Source organism: Zonotrichia albicollis, chromosome 10, assembly GCF_047830755.1.
Source record: "Zonotrichia albicollis isolate bZonAlb1 chromosome 10, bZonAlb1.hap1, whole genome shotgun sequence".
NCBI classification, from domain to species: Eukaryota; Metazoa; Chordata; class Aves; order Passeriformes; family Passerellidae; genus Zonotrichia; species Zonotrichia albicollis.
Window position 1 is genome coordinate 12,685,661 of NC_133828.1, and position 20,808 is coordinate 12,706,468.

Sequence of the window (20,808 nt, forward strand, 5' to 3'; positions counted from 1 at the left end):
GTATGTATATGTATGTGTGTGTATGTATATATATATATGTATATATATACATAATGTATAATGCTCTAAGATCTGACCCTGTGATGCAGACACTTCAAATATAGGATTAAAAATCCTTATTTTGGCATGCTTCCTGTCAAAATGTATTTTCAGGTAAGCAAATCCATGGAACTGCCTGAAATCCAGGCAGTGATTAAGTGCCTGCCTGGTCCTTAAGTACATGGAAGAAGGCTTGGAAGTTTTAAAATCAGATGTGAATTCTTGCAGGGAGGTTAATTTAGTTGATGTTGTTTAAAATAAGAAGAGAAACCCTGTTGCTCTTACTGATTGCCAGGCAACTGATTTAAAAACTTCAAAAGCAGTGATGAAAATGCTCTTATTTCAGACTTAGTGATGCCTTATACCTTCCTGACTTTAAAACCATGTTGCCATTTTCCTTCCTTATCATATGTCCCTCCTCTGGCTTTTATTTTCCTCCTTGTTTTGGCACATCTCCTATCTTTGGGTATCAGGTATTGAGAATCCCACATATCTCTGAACTCTTCCCAGGTGATGGTTTGGGATGTGGGAATCTCCCCTTTGCAGGAGCTTTCTCTTTTCTCTAGTATTTTTTTGAGACTGAAGGCAAAATTGGCAGATATTTTTACATCCAGAACACACGTAAAATGAAAATAAATTGCTGCCAGGATTGCTTTGCCCCTAAGTTACAGATTCCTTCAGAATCAAGTGATCTAGCAATAGCTGGGGAAACAAAGAAATCGCTCTTGGAAAGAAAGAGAAGATGCCTGAATTTCCAGTTAAGCTTCTTTTTAATGAAATTCAATGACCTGCAAAAGTGGAAATCCCTCTTCCTGTTTGCTTTTACACCAGAGCAGAGGCTTAAGGTGTGTTTTTGCTCCAGGTCTGCTCTTTGCAAGGTGATTTATTTGTGTTGAGTTTGCTTTGTGTCTGTAACATCAGGAGCCTGGTTGGATAAATTAGAACGGAGCGAAACAGTTTTTTTTGTCTGGGGATCAGCAAGATAAATTCACCAAACCAAATGAATCTGAATTTTGCTGGGTAGTGGTGCTTGGTATTGCTTTACATTATTTCTTACTTTGTGTATATTTCTTACTATATATATAAGATTTTATAAGAGTTGTAGCAATTTCTCCCAGCTGGGAAAAAGAGATTTCCCTAAGTTCATACATTTACTTCTTTTTTTCCCAAAAAAAAAGTTCTGAACTTTTACAAATAATGGCATTACCTCCAGATCTAGAAATAGGTTTTTGTCTGCTATTCTTTGAGCTGTCACTTGCAGAGGTTTTATTTCAGGCTGATGAAAAAGTACACGTGCTTTCCTGCTTTACATCTCTCGCATTGCCTCTCAAATCAAACACTGAAATGCATTTGGAGAATTTCACAGTGGAAATGCAAACCACAACTTCTGTTGTCAGTTTAATTCTGAGGTTAAAATAGGCATTTAATTAATTTCTTCCCTGAAGTTGGGCTTTGAAATGGTGCCCAAATAAAATGATTCATTTTATCTACTCGGATTTTTTTTCAGCAACAATGAAATGTGTCGGGGAACTCCTCTGCTAATTTGTCATTTTATGGTTGAGAATTCCATTGATTTCTGCAATTATAAGGTTGGAAAAATGTGTCCAGAGTTTGCACACAACGCAGCAACAGCCTGTGAGACTGGGGAGAGAGAGGGAGGGAGATGATATTGCACAAAATTCCTTTCAGTCACAGTTCACTCCTCTCACCTGAATCCTCAACACTTGCACGGGGGTTTCTGGAATTTGCTGAATGTCAGCCCTTGCTCCTGCAATTAGCCCAGGGATGTTGGAATTCCCAAAGGAAGGGGCTGCTGGGAGGATGCTCCCACCCCCAGGGCTGGGGTCTCTTTGCAGCTTTCTGGGTTTGGCTCCCAAAAGGGGACAGTGTGAGCAGGAGGATGTGGCTGAAGGGATGCACCTGCTGCTGAGGCACTTGTGGGAGAGAGGGGGAAAAGGAAAGGTGATAAGGGAGAAGGGCAGATAAGGAAAGAGAAGCATTGCCAAGGAAAACCTTGAGGGCAAGGATGAGGCTGCTTCCCTGGTGAATGCCCCACTCCCTGGGGTGCTGTGCTCAGTGACCTCGGGGTGCTGTGTGATTTATAACCAGGTAATCCAGGTCCATCAGCAGAAATTATTTACTGAACTGCCAGTAATAAGGAAAGAAACCCTTGCAAGGTCTTTGGTTCCTCTGGGAATAATTCCCCTTCTGTTTTTCCACCACTTTTGGTGGTGTTCTCCACCAGGTGGTACAGTAGGCACAACAGAGAGGAAATCAAAAAGACAGGATGAGCCTCAAGGGAATGTCTACAACTTTGGTGCTTTAATGAGGCAAAAGTAATCTGTCTTTAAGAGAAAGATTTTATTTATTCGATTGTACTGGACTGAAATTTGTTAATATCTAATATCCTGTGTGCTGGGAATAGCTAGTGAAGGAGTTGCAGCTCCAGCCTTTTTTCAAATTATTTCAGGGGTAGTTCTGAGGCTCAGGTACATTTCCTCAAGGAGAAGTAGCATGAGATGAGAAAGAATTCGATCAGTGTTCTTAAAGATCTGTGAGAAGCCAGATTTTTGATTTAAATATTAAGTTAGGGCCTTATAGTGAATGACAGAAGAAATTCCCAGACACCCTGCAAATCAGGAAGATTTTCCTCTGGAAAAGCCCCTGTTTGTGCTCAGGCAGGCGCATTTGTGGCACAGTGCTTTGTTGGAAGCAAGTTTCATGGACATGAGAGTGAGAATTGTCTAGTGGCCACAATTCTGGCTGTCCGCCTTTCTTTTCTGCCAAATATTGCTGGTACACACAAGACTGAGATGTGCAAGTGCTGTAGTAAATCAGAGATGTAGTTTTGGTGTTTTGATAAAAAAAAGGAAGTTGTGAGTTGCAAACTGTGGGGTCTTCCATCTTCCTCAACACCCCAAACTACATATTACCGTTCCTAAAAACACTTCTTGATTCTTCTGATGGCCCAGAATTAGTGGGGGCACTTTGGGATCCAGAAAAAAAAATATATATAGGAAAAGGGAAGGGATGGAAAAGGAGGAGCTGCCTGGTGTGGTTTCAGATCGCATCAATTCTGTTTCTGCCATGATGCATTCAGCTTTTGCTATGTGTAAATCCATGTGCTGACAAGACCAGGGGAAGAACTTTCGGAAAGGAGCATCAATCTGACAGCAGGGGAGTGTGCACTGGCATCCCAGGTGGTCAGCTCTGTTAGTAAACAGGATGCAAAGAAGATAAAGAAAAAAGTAATTTTGACACCATAATTTCTACTTCTCCCATTACAAAGAAATTAGGAACAGGATGTGTTTTGAAATAAAAAGCAGCCAGTTGTATAATACTGCTACAAAGTACCTGAAGGAAGGATCATGACAGAATCAAACTGCCACAAAGAAAAGCAGTTGTGGCTGCGGAAAAATAATTTTGGTGCTTTTCCTACTGAAATACAGGTATGTGGAGGAACATCACAGCATGACAATGAGGTGATACTTGTCATTTGCGTGACAGAGACAAATTAGAATCCAGCCATCTCAGGGTGGGAACGATTTTCTTGAAAATTAATGACTTGATTAGAAGGAGAAATGAAGCTTCTTCAAGGGGACATGCAAATAAAGGAGGAATCACTAAAACTGTCACCTGGTGTAAAGCGAACATTACACAAAGAAAGATTGGTGGGATAGTCTACAAAGACAAATTTGATGTGATATTAATCACGCAGCACCAGTGGGCACAGGGAGGAGAGGGAGAGGAAGGATTCAGCATGTGTGTGACTTGGAGGGGTGTTTCCTGCTGAAGCAGGGGAGGACTATCCCATTCATCCCATTCCCCAGGGCTGGGTGCATCCCCTGCACCCCCAGGCTGGGGTACCACACTCAGGGGAGTTTTCCAGGCCCTGGATTTTTCGGGGTGGTGCTGCCACCATCTCCAAGCCCAGTGGAAGAGGTTTGCCTCCTTTCACCTGCAGACAAGGGCCACAGAGAACCATTAATTGCAGTAAATGCTTATTGTTCCTCAGAGGCAAATCTGCAGAGTGTAGTGGGTGTTTCTGTACTGGGCATTTCTGCCACCTTTCAGGAGGAGTTGGTGCCCTGTGAAAGCTGACCTAGAGCAGAGGCCGGACAGAGTTAAAGAATAAAGCAGGGATTTATTGGAAGGCCTCAATGGATGCACCTTGGGCAGCACAAGAGCCCAGCCAGGGTTCAGCCTGATGTGGGTAACACAGTAAGACCCAAAGCTGTTCATCAAACACCGTTTTCTCTTGTGCAGCACTACCAATGCAAAAGAGACTGATACCAACCAGTTCTCTTAATTACATCAGATTTATCAAATGTAAGCTTGATAGAAATATGTCATGGTCAGCTGAGGGATCTTGCAGAAACCAAGGAGAAAATGAAAGTCTAGTCCCATGCTCTAGCTGCAGCTGAGAAAAGCAGGTATGAAGATGAGCTGGCAAGCTCATGATGGGTTGGTTTCTGTTTCCTTGGCTGCTGAACATCAGCACCAGTGGCACTGAGGCAGCCGTGCACTCTTTGGGTGGTGATGCCAGGGACAAGCAGGGTGGATTGCTGCTGCTGGGAGAAGCAGATTTTTGGCCCATGTATCTGCAGGCTCTGCCAGAAGCTCTGGAAGAGTTTTCATACTTTCAGACATATTTTTACAACAATATGGCTTAGATTTTGTAAATGATAAGGAAGGCGTGCGTTACCGAGCACATGATTTTCCTCTGGGAGCCAGGGCTCTGCTCAGGCAGGATTTGTGGCAAGTCCTAGGGGCAGGAGCCACTTGTTTTCATTCCCAGTGTTTCCCCACATGTTCTTGGTCTGCCTACTTTAGAAAATGCCTGTTTTAGTGTTGGTCAGTAGTGTGAAACACTTGGTTTTCTAGCTGCATCACACCTGTATCAGAACAATTCCCAAACATACTCCCTCCAGGCCAGGCATTACCACCTGGAATTCCCTCTGCCTGCAACATGGCTATGATATGTTCTTTTCTTTTTGCCAGAAAGTAAGTGTGCTTTGCTGGTCCATACAGGGCATTTATTTTCCTGAGATCAGGGTGATAGCTTCCTTCAAAGCCACAAGAAACCTTGTGAAAATCAACATTGGCACGTGTGTGTAGTTTTCACATTTATTGTTGTGGGCTTGCACAAATGCCCTCGTGTTCACATTTAACATGCTGGTTGCACATTTCTGTGCTTTTTCATGCTCTCAAAACATGATCCTGTACAGTCACTTCATGCTTTGTTTGCTTGTTTTAAAATAAGATGACACCAGCCTGGGAAAGACTGTAATAGCAGGGCAATGAACTGCAGCTACGAATTTCTCTTGATTTGCAGCAGAAAGTTTTGAAGCCTCCACCTTTTTGCTGCTGTTTGAAAACAGTCACTTGGACTGTCTTCTTATTACCCATGTATATTTAAACATAAATTGCATCTGACTGCAGTGACACTAATTGAGGTGGAGGCACTGAGACGCAGCCCCCCTTGCGGGGAGCGTGGCCAATAAACCTGCCGTGACTGGCAGCTGTTTCGACCACTTTAGACAACAGCAATTTCAGAAAGTGTCCTTCCCCTTCTCCTTGACAAGGAGGGGACAGCCAGGCCCCCTCTGAGGCATCCATGACCAGAGAAAGCACCCAGATTTCCCAGGGTGTTGCCCGCTGTCTTTTGTAATCGGGGATTTCAACCCCACCCTTTGCTAAAATATAAAAGGATTTTGCGTTATCTCAGTGGTTTTATAACAGCCCAGCAATGTGCACCTGAGGTATTTGACCAAATATTATTAAAACTCTGCAAGGGCTGATAATCCTGGAAGTAGTGTGACGCCTTCCTGTGACATTGAAATCATTCAGTAATTTTACAGTACATTTGAATTTTGGCATTGTTCAGCCGCTCGGTTCCCATTAACTTCGCCTGGAATTTCTTATGTCCGTGCACACAAGCAAAAGTGTCAAGTTTCTCCTTCATGCTCCAAAACGCCACCTGAATCACAATTGTGCTGCAGCTAATTGTTATTAATTAAGCTGTTCCTAGCAGTCCAAGCTGGATTGTGCTTTTCTCTGCGTGTAATGAGAAGCGAAGGCGTTTAGTAAGCGCAGCATTTGTGGGGGGTGGGAAGAACAAGACAGCCCCGCTCCTGGGAATATCTCTGTGAGATTTTGGGGAGGGTCTGGGTGTTTGTAAGGATGGGGCCACCAGCTCAAGCTCCATCCCACGAGCTCTGCTGCCCTTGGCTGTGTTTCCAGTGGCAGGCAGGCAGCTCCAAGGGCGTTCTGCAGCGGGTGAGTTTGCACGGAGCCGCTCCGGCCGCACGTGCTCCCGCATCACTTAAGCACAAGGCCTTGGCCGAGAGCCCCCGGCACAAGGTTTGCCCAGGAATCACATGGCAGGTGCCCTGTGCCCCCTCTGCCACCTCCCTCTGCTCTCCCAGCTTCAGCTGAACAGGATTGTGGAGTGGAGGCAGCGAGAGGAAGGGATTAATGAAGTGGAGACCCCAGGAGCAGCTTCCTCGCAGAGGGAAAATTGGGAAAATTTCTTCCTGGCCTTTCCTCTCAGTGAGGCTGCAGAGGAACATGCCTGCTGCTCTCTGCCTGGGCAGGAGCAGTGAGCCACCTGGCATTCATCTGCCTTCTTTTGGGTTTGTTTGTGAAAATAAAGTCAAGTGGGGAGGACCTTGGGCAGAAATGCCATCTTCATGTGAGAGGCGGCACTGGGAACCTGCTTCTGCTCTGTGCCATCCAAAACCAGCAACCTGCCCTCTTGTTGTGTTTTTTATCCCCCTTGCCTTGTCCTTTTGTCCTCTTATCCTTGTCTGTTGTCCTTTTGTCCCCCTTGCCTTGCATTAAGAACCAGAAAACAGATAATTTTGGCAATGGCTGCGGGCTGTTATTCTAACAGTGAGATAATGGTTACCCTGTGCAGGATGAGAGGTCAGGAATAGTCTTGGGACTTCTCCAAGTCCAGAAGGATGGGGAATGGCTTTGTGTGCAGACCTTAGAAAGAAGCCCAAGGGCACAGTCTGGTGGTTGCTCCAGATTGCTCACTTGAAGCCTTGCTGGAGCAAGCAGGCTGGAAAGGGAGAATCCCTGGAGAATCATCATGGGTGGGTGGAGTGGGAATCTTCTGCACCATGATTAGTCTTGAAGAGATTTTATCCTGCCATTGCCTCCACATGCCACTGAACTGAAGCTTTAATCTGCCCATGGATCCTCCTGGTGCTGCCACCACTTTTCTGGGCTCAGAGTTTTATATGGCATTGCATTTCTTTCATCCCTACAAATTCCCTGGCATTTTGCTCTGACACGTCTGTTCTTCTCCTGGTGGTGCTTGCAGGAAAAATGACCAAATCTCAGCTAGCAGCCTGGGATGGGACCTGGAAGTCAGGGAAAGGCTTTATGGCTGTTTGCAGGGTAAAACCCCTCACCCTGCACTTATAACTTCCTCCCAGGGCTGCTGTTTGTGGCTCCTGTGATAAACTAGTCCTGCTGCTGCTGAGTGGAGGATTCTAAACTAATGGTGCTTCTGCTCCCGGGATTTACCATTTGGAAGATGCTTTATTGCTGTCTTGTGACATTTCCCTGCACTTTTATGCTCATTTATATAACTGATTTCTTTGATTTATGGCAGGTTTTCTTCATGTGTAACAATGTCATAAATTGCACAGCCCTCTTTTTAAGTGGTTATGAATGTGAGATATTCAGTAAACTATGGCATGGGGGAAAGGGTGGGTGCCTTTTGAAGAGGCTTTTGACCCCAATCCCAAATAAAATAACCTGTTCTCTCAAAAGAAATCAGAAGCAAGCATCAAAATAAGTTAGTATATTCTGTTTCTTGACTAGCCAGCTGGTTGTGGGGCTTTTTAGTGCAAAATGTAAGTTATTCATATAGATAAAAGGATGCATGAGGCCAAACCCACAGAGTGGTGATGTTTGTGGGGTGATCCCTGGAGCTTTGTTATCCAGGGTCTGCAGAGGCTTTCAGAGAAGCAGCAAATGAATGTTGTTCTTGCAATGAACCTTTCTCTTCCCTTTCTGTTTGTAAACCTGCTCTTTGAGATGTTGCTATTTTTTAAGACCCTCAAACAAGCTCACATTTCCAAGGAGTGTTCAGTGGCCATCAGGGATCCAAAGCCAATCAAAGGCACTGGTGAGGCCTGTGAAATAAAGACCTTGGGTTTTGATTGTGTTGGCATCTTGCTTTGTAGGGGAAGAGAAACAGCACATTTAAAAATTACTTTCTGAGTTCAGCTGTCAGAGAAGCTTTCTGTTGACCTTTACAAATTGATACCGTCACAATCAATGGACAGAAGTTTAAGGGCAGTCTCTGGGGTGGGGAGGCAGGAAGGAATGAACCCAAACATTTATAAAATATATATGGAGTGGGTTTTTAAAAGCCCAGCAGAAATAACAGCAAGTATTAACAGGGTGTGTAGTTGAACAAACTGTTTCATTAAGAATTTATAATACCTGGTTCTAGGTATGGTTAGTTAAAACTTAGCTGTTGAGATGATTTTTGAAAGTATATAAAACTAGAAATAAGAAATAAATGTGCCTTGGGTTGGTGCAGTGCAGCAATAGGTGGGTGAGGGAAGCAATTAGAGATGCTGAAGTTGCTTTGTGAGATTGAACTACAGGGAAGCTGCGTTTGAGGTGCAGCCTGGACTCCCCCATGCTCCCTCCAGCCTTGGGAGGCAAAACCACTGACAAAGAAGGAGTGGTGTGAAGAGGAGCAGCCAGTCTGTGATTTCAGCTGCTGCCTTGCCAGTTTTTAAGCAATCTGTGAGACACACTGAGGAGCTCCTGGAAGGCAAGCACGCAGTCCTCCCCTCCCAGGGGTAAAACAGGCAGAGGCTTCAGTGCTGCAGGAGCTTGCCCTGAATATTCTGCTCATGTTCAGGGAGGTTATCAGCACACCAGGGATGGGCTGTGCAGAAGAGGCTGCCTCCACACTGGGGCTGCATGTTCTTATGCATATCATATTGAGAAAAAAAAAAAAGAGTTCTTGCCTAGACTTTATGTACTGAAAGTTTGTTTTTCCTGCCTATAAAGTGCTGTCTGAAAGCACCTGTTTTAATAAAACATATGGGGTTTATTACTTAGTGCAGCCATGGGCAATTAGGCAAACAGAACCTTTGGTGTAAGGAAGTCTTGTGTAAGAGAGCACATTAATTCTTTGACTTGATGACCATAGCATACACAGCCCCCACAGACTCCAGGACGTGGTCTCTGTCTGTCCCTAGCCCCCAGAATATTTGGCTCTAGATGAGGTGTGGCATCCACCTGGGGGTCCAGAGAACCTCAGTACAGCCCTGCCTCCCCCTCATCTGCAGTACTCCCAAGTCCCAGTAATTTCCATTTCAGCTGTCTAACGTGAGCTGGATTCTCCTGCCTGCTTGACAAGGTTATCGTGTTGCTTGAGAACCTGTTATTTTCATTAATGAAAAATAAACTGCATTCAGTCTCAATTTAATAGATGTGTGTGTATTGGCTCAAATAGGGTATTTCTGTCAGCACCTTCTCCTGCATTGCACAGTCACCTTGAAGCACTTGGGTGAAGCAGCTCTGAAGTGTTGCCTCTGTTCTTGCCTTTTAATGGGGACACCCAAACCCTGTCTTGGCCATTTCAGGTGTGAGATACTGGTTTTCTTTAACTGGTTTTATTTTCTGTGAGATACTGGTTTTCTTTAACTCCCAGTTGTTTTTCCAGGGACTGTTTAAGTCCCCCTGCAGTTTTGCCTTGTAGGTTTGCCAGAAGTTGGGAAGGCTGTTCTTTTCTTTAGGCGTCGAAATTTCACAGTTCCTTGAATCATTTTATTAGGTGGTATTTGGGTTATGTGATAATTACTAATGTAAAGCCAGGAAGATTTCTGTGGGTGATCTTGGGGAAATACCTTTTACATGTCACCAGTGGCTTGTGCTTAAGCTGTAATGAGGCGCCTCTTGCTGTGTGCTTTAGTGGTGACTAATTACCCGTGCTGCAGGAGAGACATAACAGCACCTGTCCCACCCACCCGCTCCGAGCTGCGGCTCTTACATAAATGATGCTTAAATACTGCTAAGGGGGATCTGTCTGAGGGCTTTGGGAGCATCTAGCCATTATATTTTCAATCCAGTGCAGGCAGCCAGGGCTGCAATCCCGTTCCCGGTGCGAAGGCGGAATGAGCGCGCTCCCCTGTGTTTGCACAATGGTAATTAAAATGCATTTAAGTTGAGTGAGTGCTTGCGGTGTTTGGGGCTCTCTGGGGAAGGCAGCAGCAGGGAGGGAGGCAGGCAGGCCTGTGGCTGTCAGGAGCTCTGGGAGTCCTGGAGGAGTGGCAGGAGCTGCTGGGGAACGTGGCACCAGCACAGCACCAGGGCACTGCTCTGTGCCAGCTGGGCACCCCTGGAGACCCTGCCAGGGGGAATGAGCTCTTTGTGTCCCAGTAAAACAGCCTGCTTGGGAGATGGGAAATGATTTTGGCCCAACCTCACAGCAGATCTTACTTACTTGGCATCCCTTGCCAAATGGATTTTTGTTGAAGGCGCAAAAGGCCAGACCAAGTGCCTGGGTCCGCTGTGCTCCCACCTGTGGGTTCATTCCCTCCACTCCTTCCCTTGTCATTGAAAAAACAATCCAAATCCTTCTCACTGCTGGGGCCTGTAGAGATTTCCACCTGGTAGGGAGCCAGGATATGCTGTGACAGAGGGATAGAGGGACACAGGCTGCCCCTGCCACTGCACTGGAGGAGGACTTGGGAAGAGTGAGGGCTGGAAAGCAGGCAGAGCAATGTTTGGGCACTCTTGGACCTTCAGCTTGGCACTTGGAAGAACAAGTGGAAGAACACTTGGCCTTGCATTATGGTCATGTATCTGCAGGTTTATTAGTCATAGGAGATATTGGTGCTAGTCTGTGCATTGGTGCTGTAGGTGGAATTTTGGTTCGTGGCCTTAAGGGTTGATCAAACATTGAATCTTGGATGTTGCACTCCAGTGCCTGACTGGTGCAGGAAGAGTCTGTCTGTAATGTTCTTCAGCAGCATCAAGGAGGATGATTCCTCTGTGTGGTGGCTCAGAGCAGAAATGTTTGCATGGACTAATTCTCACTCTGGAGTTGATTTCCTTGGGGAGGAAACATAGGTCAGGTGGAAAAAATATGCTGGTGATAGTTCTTTTGTACTGAGAGGCCCAGTAAGGAGCCCAGAATGGGAGCCTGGTAAAAGGAGAAGAAGCTGGAGAGCAGAGGAGACCAATGTTGTATTTCAGAGCTACTTGAAAATGGTTTTCTTGTCTTAAAATGCAGCCTTACCTGAGCTAAGGCAGGTGCTGGGAGCAGAGACCACTCAAATCTTCCATAGATAATGTATGCTAATTGCTTGTTTGGATTATGCACTTCATTGGGAAGTAGCTCCCAAATGCTGAAGATATTTTGATAAACTAAGTTATTTTTTGCATCTGCTATGAAAATCCCACAGTCTTCCTAAGCTACCCCGCTGCATAAGTGGCTGTAAAAAAAATATTTTCATTTAAAATGTTTTCCTACCACAACATGAGTGCTGGTAACTTGCCAGTTTGACCACTGGAGCCACCAGCAGTTCCTCAAAGCCATCCTGATGGGGTTGGTGGTCAGCAACACGCTGCCACGTGTCACCCCCATGTCACCTCCATCCCTCGGCTTCCCCACCAGCTTGGAGCCTTATCTGCTGCCTCCTTGTCAGAGTGAGTGCTTCCAGATTCACAGCAAGACCTCAAGGAGAGACAGATGACAGAGCAGATGGTAGATGACTAATTTGGCAAAGTTAGATGAGTGGAAATTGTTTGCTTTAATTGCTTGTCAAGTCCAGTACCTACATTATAGTTAAGAAGTGACTATTTACCCTCAAACAGAACAAAATGTGGAAAGGAGGGTGTGTGTGTGTTTGTTTGTTTGTGAAGAGTAGGGAGAAAAAGTGCAGAAATGCACAGAGAAAAAAATTTGGTACCAAGGCTTGAGGCAGAAGAACCACTGTTAAAACTTCTATTCATTTCTGCCTTTTTTCAGTGGTAGCTGTGGGATACAGATCCTGCTTCACATTATTCCTATTTATTCCTTTCCAGTTGCTGTGCCATAATATAGATGTGACATAACTAAAAGAGAAACAATGCTGGAAATAGTGGCATAAAACAAACTGGTGATGATGGCTTGACATGGTCAGTGCAAGTGAATATCCACGAAATGTTGCTGTGTAAATCTGGTCAAGATTTTGATGGTGTTTTTTGGTTGGTATGAACAGGAAGGCACATCAGTAAAATATTCTGTGTGCCATCCACCAAAGGGATTTGGAGAGTTTGGCACAAGGAGGAGGTTCCATCAGCTCAGAAAAGCGTTATCACACATAGCTAATCCTTCTTGATGGAGCCACAATCACTGTCAGCCTCTGCTGTGCCCAGCTGTTTGTGTTCATAAAATTGGGAATGAGCTTCCATTTGTCGGTGGTACATGATCAGCCTCTCTTGGAGGTGGGGCCGGGCTGGTAGCACACATCCTTGCAACTTTTCTGGATGTGCTGGAGAGCTGTATAAAATATGATATTTGAGATTTTAGTGACCAATTTTTGTGAAATTAATTCTTTCGGTCCCTGGTGCTATCCAACACAGGGACCGCTGTGCAGAAGAAATGCTCTGGGGGAAGTGTTGGTGCTGCCTGTGCTGTGTCACCTCACCCCAGTGACACCCTGACAGCTGGGCAGCAGCTGGGTGGCCTTGCTGAGCTCCTCCTGTGGCCATGTGGCTGCCCAGGGGTTGATTGCATGCAACTGGATTCAAATGGGATGATGATTTTCTGGTGTAGAGCAGACCTTGCGGAAGGAAAACACTTGTGCCAGCTGAGCTTTTAATTAGGAGTACAGGGAAAATTATGCTCTCCTTCATTACAGTCTCCGACCTAGGGAAAGAAAGCCTCCCAATTCTAAAGCACTCTCCCAAACCACTGGGAAAATTGGCTGGTGACCTCCAGGAGTGTTTTGCCTTCTCAGGGGAAACATCTGCAAGGCTCTAAGTGCACGAAGCCCTGGCTTCATTAGGACGTGCCTAATTGCAAGAAAATGCAGGGCTTTTGCAGCTCATTCAGGGAGAACTGTAAAATAATAATGAAAGGATTAAAAGTGTGTTTCCCCTTCCTGTGTGCCTACGTGCCACGGTGCCCAGGCTGTTGCTGAGAGCGAGGAGAGAAAGAAGTGAATGGGGATTGCTGGTAATTAGCTGTTCCTTAAGGGGCTGGAGTATTCCCCCCATCTGGGGGGTCTTAACAAATTGCCACGAGTGTTTGCAATTATTAATAAACAGTTCTGTTAGCTGCCTTTCAAGGAAGCCTGATAATGGTGCTGTCTGTAAAAACGCAGCTAATTAAGTAAATAAGTGGGAAGTACAAGGGGAGAATGTGTTAGAAAGAGATGATGACTGTTATTGGGCCTCATCTTTTATGGGGTGAAGAAACCTGTGATTATCCTTTTTATAAAGACATTCCTCAAAGCGTAAGTCCAAGAATTTAAGGCTCCCTTTGTGTTTTTGACAAACTGATTGACAAAGGGAGGTTGTGCTGCCCTCAGGCAGAGGCTGTTGCAGGGCAAAGGCACTGCTCTCCTGCATCCTTGCCAAAGAGATAATAATAAATGTTTTATGATTCAGGGGGAAATATATTCAGATGCTTGAGATAACTCCCTTGGAGTTAGAGGAGAGGATGCCTCATCACTGCTTCTGTGAGTGTGCTTTGGGAGAGGAGTGAGGCAACACCAGGATTTCAGGTGGGGGTGACCATGGTGGAGATAATGGATTCCACTCTTCTTTAGTTCTCCAGATGTAGGCTGATCTGGAAAGGGGCTGGATAAGAAATGATCTCCTTCCAGAAGTTAATCTGGGAGGATTATAAAATCCATTAGTATGAGAAGCAGCAGAACGAGATGGAGGCAAGTGTGATTTCTTAATTTAATGTATAGATTTATCATCAACAGAGCAGAGCCAAATAATGGGCTAAAAAGCAGAATCTAATGGACATTTCTAAATGTCTCCATTATTTGCCACCCTTAAGTGAGCATTTGAATGATTTGGCTGTTTTATGAAAAAAATGTCAATGGAAAATTAATTTCCAAGTCATGTGCATGAATATTGATGGAAAGCATCATTTCAATACAGACGATTATTACTGTTGTAATTGGGGCCATTAGGAGCTGAAACTCTGTCACTTCAGGTAGCTGGTGATAAGTAAACAACTGGCTGTGAAGTGTGAATATTTGAGCAATGCCTGAAATTCACTTTTGTGGTGACCAAGCAGTGCTCTGCTCCAGCCCTCACCCAAAATCCCCCTGCAGGTGAGAAGTGGCCACTGGTTGGTGCCATCACTGCTGGTTTGGGATTCCCCAGGTGGAAGAGGCATGTTCTGGAGCTTTGGGATAACCTTAGGGGATGACTCTGCACTTGAGCAGTCTGTGGGGTTTGTTGTCAGTGTGTGGAAAGAGCAGGAATGGCTGAGCACATTCAGGTGGAGAGATGGGTTTGAGAGGTGTCAGGAAATCAGGTCAGACTTGGGCAAAACATAGGGGAAATCTGGTTTTCCTGGGTGTGCACTGGAGAGTTTCCCTCATGGAGACACCTCCCCTGAGCAAGACAGAGCGTACATGACCAGAGATGCTCAATAACAAGAGCAGCTTCTCATTAGAGGCACATCTAAAGCTGCTCCTCTTTGCCCTGTCTTGGACACAGAGGATGAATACCAGCACAGGTTCTGCTGCAGGAACAGCTAAAACACACAATCTTGATTTTCTTTTTTTGCTGCTCATCCATTTCTGGGGCTCTGTGAGACTACACATCTAACAGTATACAGCAAAGTGCTTTGAAGAGGGCTCATGAAATACAGATTATGGTGGTTTTGCATGGTGTGACAAGGAAATTTTGTTGCGCTTGTGTTTATGCCTGTATACAGCTGGAACATCCCTGTAAATTACATATTATTTTAGCACTTAATTTTAAAGAGCTGCTACAACACATAGATGCCTGTTGCTGTTCCAGGAGAGGAGCAGGAGGTGAGTGGGATATGTTCCTGCTCTTGTTGAGCTCAGGGACAGAGGGAATGGGAATCTTGTGTGACTCCTGCTTAGTTCCCACTTCACACACAGTTCCTTCAGTGCTTTTTAACTGCCTTGGCAAATCAGACCCAGAACTTGGCAAATCTGCCGTGGAAATGCTGGGAGTTGTCTCATATGGCTCAAAATGGGGCATAGAACTTTTAAAGCAGGAGTTCACAGCCTGCTTTCTGGCTTGTGTTCCTCCCAGGTTTGTCTCCTTGGCACCAACAGGAGCACCTTTGTCATTCATCCCTGCCGGCAGCATTTCCCTCTCATGGCAGGAATGCCTTTTTACCCCTTTGGTGGTTATTTGCCTTGAAAAACCTGCCAGGAGCATCTCTCATCTCTCTGTTTTAAAGGATTCTCTGCAAGGGATGGGAGGTGCTGTCCCAGCCCTTTCTCCTGCAAGTGAAGGCTTTTCTTAAATACTGGCAGAGTTTCCTCTTTTGTGTTTTGAATGTGACATAATTATTAGGTGCATCAAAAGCATACATTGCAAAGCTGAGACAGAGAGATTAATGACTTACTGTAATAATGGATTATTAATGATCCATGATTATACCCACATTTGCTTTGTGACTTCAGCTCGTTGTGCAGGTCAGAGCTCCCTCCTGCTCTGAGCTCTGTTTGTGCATCAGCTTCCACTGCTGGTTGGGTAGCAATGAAAAAAAAAAAGAAGTGAATTCTGCTCCCTTCAATTGATGTAGGATAATCACTTTTGGTGTGTGACTTGATTTGAGGCAATCTGTGACCAATTTTTTGTGGAAGGAAACTTCTCTTTTTAAGACAGACATTAAGTGCTATGAGGTAAATTTAAAGGATCAGCATGGTTTATTCTAAATTATCTTTAAAGCTTTTTTTGTATTTTTTTAAATCCAAAATAAAAACTGGGAGAAGTTACTGCAGTGGTTTGGCTGTACAAAATTAACCTCAGTCAGATAAAACTCCTGGCCCTGGTTCATTCACATCTGGGCTGGCTTCACCCCTGCCGAATCCTCTTGCAAGAGCAGGCTCCAGGTGTTCCTGCCTCCTCTCAGCAAACAAATGGCTGCATTAGCTTTCAGGAAACGTTTAATGGGTGTGCAACATGGAATATCAGTGTTGCAGCGCATGGCTTTATTAGCTGAGCTGCAGGAATTGTTTTCTGAGCTGTGTTGGTCCTTAGCACGGATTGCAGAATGGAAGGGAAGGTATTTATTAGTCCTTGGGAGCCTTGAGACAGAATAATACTTACCTGGCTGGAAATATGATCAGTCCTGTAATGGATACTGCTGTATTTAAGGAAGGAGCGCACAAACCCATTTTGTAAGTGCTAAGCAAGAATTTTTAGGTGCTCTGGCAGGCACAGGGATGTGTCTCCCTGAAGAGTTGGCACACAAGGGCAGGTCTTGAGGGTTTTCTGAATAAAACTGTAGGACAGGGCTTTGTATTTCAAAAATAAAGATGTGCCATCTCCTAGTTGCAGTGCTTAATCCTTCCAATGTTCCCAGTCCACCAGAGATAAGTGAGGTCCCAGTATGACCCTGTCTTTCCTAAAATAGCTGTTAAAAATATTGTGAATGAAATCACAAAATACCAAGAGTGTTTTGGTATGATTTACTCTAAGTGGTAAGGTTTTACAGAAAATCTAAAAATTGGAATGTTCATGCTTTTAAGTTAAGCCTCAAAATGACATGATAACTTGTTTTAAAACCTCAGCAAAGCAAGCAGTTCTGTTTTTCTTCAACACAGTATAATGAACATAGGTCAAATATTTCAAATTTTTAACTGCAGCAAGAACTTTGAAATTTGACTTTTGCCAGGTCATAGAAAGAAATAATATTCCAGCATTCCCTATGGTGGGTAGACCCAATGCCTGTTTAGAGAAGCAGCCCTTGCAGTGCCTGTTCAGCTTTGGTCTGTGCTCTTTGGCCCCTGGAAACACAACCCAAAAATGATCTGGTCAACCCTTCACCCTGTGAATGGTTTGTAATGGAACAGGAATAGACTTCTGCTGCCATTTTTGGGAAATTCCTTGGGAGAAAACCTTGAGCAGGTCATGGGCTCCTGGCTGCCTCCTGAAGCCCTTTGCCAAGAGGCTGCTGGAAGCTCAAATTGCCCCAGCGCAAGAGCAAATAATTCTGCAGCAGAGAGAGCACAGATTAGAATTGTTCCCACTTCTAGTGAGAAAAAAAAAGGGGGGGGAAGGAGGTATAGTAAATAAACAGTCAATAATTGTAGTACTCTGAAACCTAATTACTTTTGGTGTTTATAGAAAGGACCTGCATCATTCAAAATAGTGTCTATTAGCCAATTTTACTGATTATGCCTCCAGTCATGGAGAGTTTTGTTTGTATTGATCTGATCCAGAAGTGGGGTTGGCTCCAGAAATACCATTCTTGTCAGGCTCCAGTTTTAGATCATATAATGGCCATTTCAAAAGTTTAGATGTACCCAGATTAATTTGCTCACAGATAAGAACAACCCACAAGCTGCTGATTAAGAGGAAAAGAAAGTTCATCGAAACAAACAAACCAAAACCAGCCCATAAATGTGACCATTTAAGCAGCATCCCTGAGCAGTGTGGGAAAAGTTGATCATGTAAAATGCCGCTTCTGGATTTATTTCTCTCTCTCTTTTTTTTTTTTTTTTTTTTTTTTTTTTGGTTTTTTGGTTTTTTTTGTCATTGCATGATGGCAGCAGGCTGATACCCTGAGCTGAGCTGGGTTTCTGTGCTGGCATTTTAGCAAAATGTAGAACAGAGCAGTGTAATATTAAAGAGTGTTCTTTGAAAACTGTACTAAGATGGTGTTTCCTGACATTTCTTTGCTGTGCAGTCAGCCTGGGGACATGTGGAGAGACAATGTGGTTTTTTTGCTGTTGTTTTTCTTCTATTTGATTGATTAAAGCTGGGAAGAGCTGGGGTCTAAAGGAAAGTGATGGGGAAAACAATGTTGGGTGTAAGTCTTCTGCTTGGGTTGTCCTTGGCTTGTCCAAAATTCTATTCAGAATAGGGAAAATGTTGATTTATCCAGGTCACCTTGGATGCAGAGGTCTCTCCAGCCTTGTGTCCCTCAGCCTGTGATGGGACTGGCTCTGCCCAGTATCTGATTCTGCCACTGGTGGAACTGGTGGGGCTTTGCTGAGACCTGAGTTTTTCCCTTTGGCTGCTGGGGTCAACCTGCTTGGCCTTTTTTCTGCATTTCTGCCTTTTTTCAGCCTTTCAGCATTTGGTGGTAAATACCAGCACTTCAGCCCATTTGATGTTTAAATTGCAGAGATGATCACAGGCTGTATTTCCACCGTTCCTATCTCCACTGCTGATATTCAAGTGAGACTTGTGTGACCCAGCCCTGTGAATCATGGCAGATTTTTGTTGCAACTCCCTGTATCAGTTTATACAGACTTTATTGCGCTCCAGTGCCCCTGTTCCATAGTCCTGATGGATTGTGCTGTGTTTCTTTGCAGTGTGTGCTGGCACTGAGAACAAGCTGAGCTCCCTGTCTGACCTGGAGCAGCAGTACCGGGCCCTGCGCAAGTACTATGAGAACTGTGAGGTGGTGATGGGCAACCTGGAGATCACCAGCATCGAGCACAACAGGGACCTCTCCTTCCTGAGGGTAAGCAGCCTGCTCTTTTCCTCCCCTCCTCCTCCCTCCCTCCTTCCCTCTGCTTCTTTTTTGAGGGAGCAGCCATAGGTGCTGGGCTGGAAAACACCAGGTTTCTTTGCCACCAGCTCTGCTGTGATGAAAGAGGATGATAAAATGCCAGGGATGTGCAGAGAAGACAAGAGCAATGTCATTGCTTTGACAGGTGCTCTGAGTGTGAGTCACTTAGATTGATCCAGGATGTGGGGGAGAAAGCTGTGCCACTGGAAGGTGACACCTCACAGCTCTCTCACTTTGTGTTGCCCCAGGGCGGGTTAGGTGGGGTTTGGGAAGGTCAGAGAAGCATGCAGATAAGCACTGGAGGACTGGCAAGTTAATCCTAATAAAATGCTAGATATGGACTGTTTTATGGACTAAGCAAGGGAAGGATTCTGGGAAATGTTTGTGGAGCATTTAAGAGAAAGAAAAAAGTGATTGCTGAATGAACCTGAAGACTGGAGCTGTGAGCCTAACAATCTCCAGTATCCAGGGAAGTCTCTGATAAATGAAGGCTGTACTGCTTTTGGGGAACCTTGGCTGTGCATTCCCTCAGTCCTCTTTGCATCAAATTTTGGAATTTTGAAAGAACATTTCAGTATGGTTTGCAGATGCCCTGTTGCTCTGCTGGCAACCAGAAGAGAGAAAGGTGAATATTGAGTTCAAAAAACTTAAGCCCATCTTTATTTGGCATTTCACATTCCTTATGTTTAAAGAAATATCCCCCTAAAAGAGTGATCCAGGTGGGCACCTGAGGATGCTGCAGGTGATGTGGGTGTAATATGGGAGGCAGGGCTGAAGGCCAGGGTAGGAAAGGCAGCCTGTGCCAGTGTGGTTGCAGTCTGTGCTGTGATTGTACTCTCCATGACACAGGTAAGGGCTTACACTGCTCATATTGCTCTCCTGTACATCTTAAAAACGCTGCTGTCATGCTGCAGGATGCGTGTCTGTGTGTCAGTGGCACGTTCCCGTGGCAGGAGAGCTGGAGTTTAAATCTGGCAGCAGGAAGAGGCAGTGGGAGGCAGCCCCAGCTGCTTGGGTTACACTTACTCATTCCCTGTGCTGGGTCCTGGGTGAGCTGAGTGCTCCATTCCAGTCTGTCAAACTGTGAAACTGAAAACTTTCCACCACAGTTCCTAGCAAAGGCAAAGCCAAGCAGTGTGTTTAGCTCTGCTTCTCATTGAATTTTTTTGGGGTTTCACAGCCTTGCCACTCCATCCATTGGTGTTTATTTACTCAACATGTACACCAGGCTGCTGAAAGATCTGTGAGCAAAACTCAGCACCAGACATGGCTGGAGTAAAGTTTGGGTTGCTAATTGCACCCAGACTAACAGGTTGCCTGTTAATTTGAGTGCCAAATGCCTCGGAAGTGGATGCTGTCTGTACATTTCACAGTTGTGACAGGTGGGGAAAGCGCACATGCCTTTGCTCTGAAATAGATCCAGCCTTGGTGCAGCTGGAGCAGCGTTGGACAGGTGGCAGATCCTCCTCTGTGAGGGCAGGATCCCTGCTCTGACTGGGGCATCTCTGCAGTTTCAGATGCCTGCTGGTTCAAATTCATGGCAGGCAGTCCTTCCGCCTCAGCTTTCCTTCCTCCTGCGGGGATTGGGGAAAGCAAATTACTTGGAAATCAGGAATTAGTGTTCCTCACAGAGGGCTGCCGTAAGCAGTGTGAAATATTGGTGGAAAGAAGGCAGTAAAATCATCAAATGAGATCAAGAAGGAGAGGCCCTGTTCAGTAAATGAAGGTGGTTTGGTCACCTGTGCTTTTTAGGTGACAGCTACTATTGCTTTTTTATTAGTTTTATCACTTCTTTTACCTGCATCTGCTCCCTCACAGATGTCTCAGCAAAAAAGCAGAACTTGAAACAAAGCTCAGCAAAGTGGAAGGTCTAGTTAGTATGATAAATTGTAGTCATTAAAGAAGAAAACCAAACAGAAGAGAACATGTTCTCGGCGAGGCAAATAAATAAATAAATGTTGGCACATTTACGCCGATAATTCGACATTCATTAGTCAGGCAGTATTACTCCTTTTATCATATTAAAAATGGTTTTAATGGCCAAATGAAGG

The 20,808-nt window shown here is 44.9% G+C and overlaps 1 protein-coding gene across 2 annotated transcripts in view; it reads left to right on the forward strand.

Moving 5' to 3' along the window:
• Window positions 1–20,808, forward strand: part of ERBB4 (erb-b2 receptor tyrosine kinase 4) — a 579,112-nt gene that overhangs the window by 198,635 nt on the left and 359,669 nt on the right. For both annotated transcript variants that reach the window (XM_074548046.1, XM_074548047.1), the window contains exon 2: window positions 18,558–18,709. In XM_074548046.1, coding sequence (XP_074404147.1) covers window positions 18,558–18,709 — 152 coding nt within the window. The remainder of the gene's footprint in view (window positions 1–18,557; window positions 18,710–20,808) is intronic.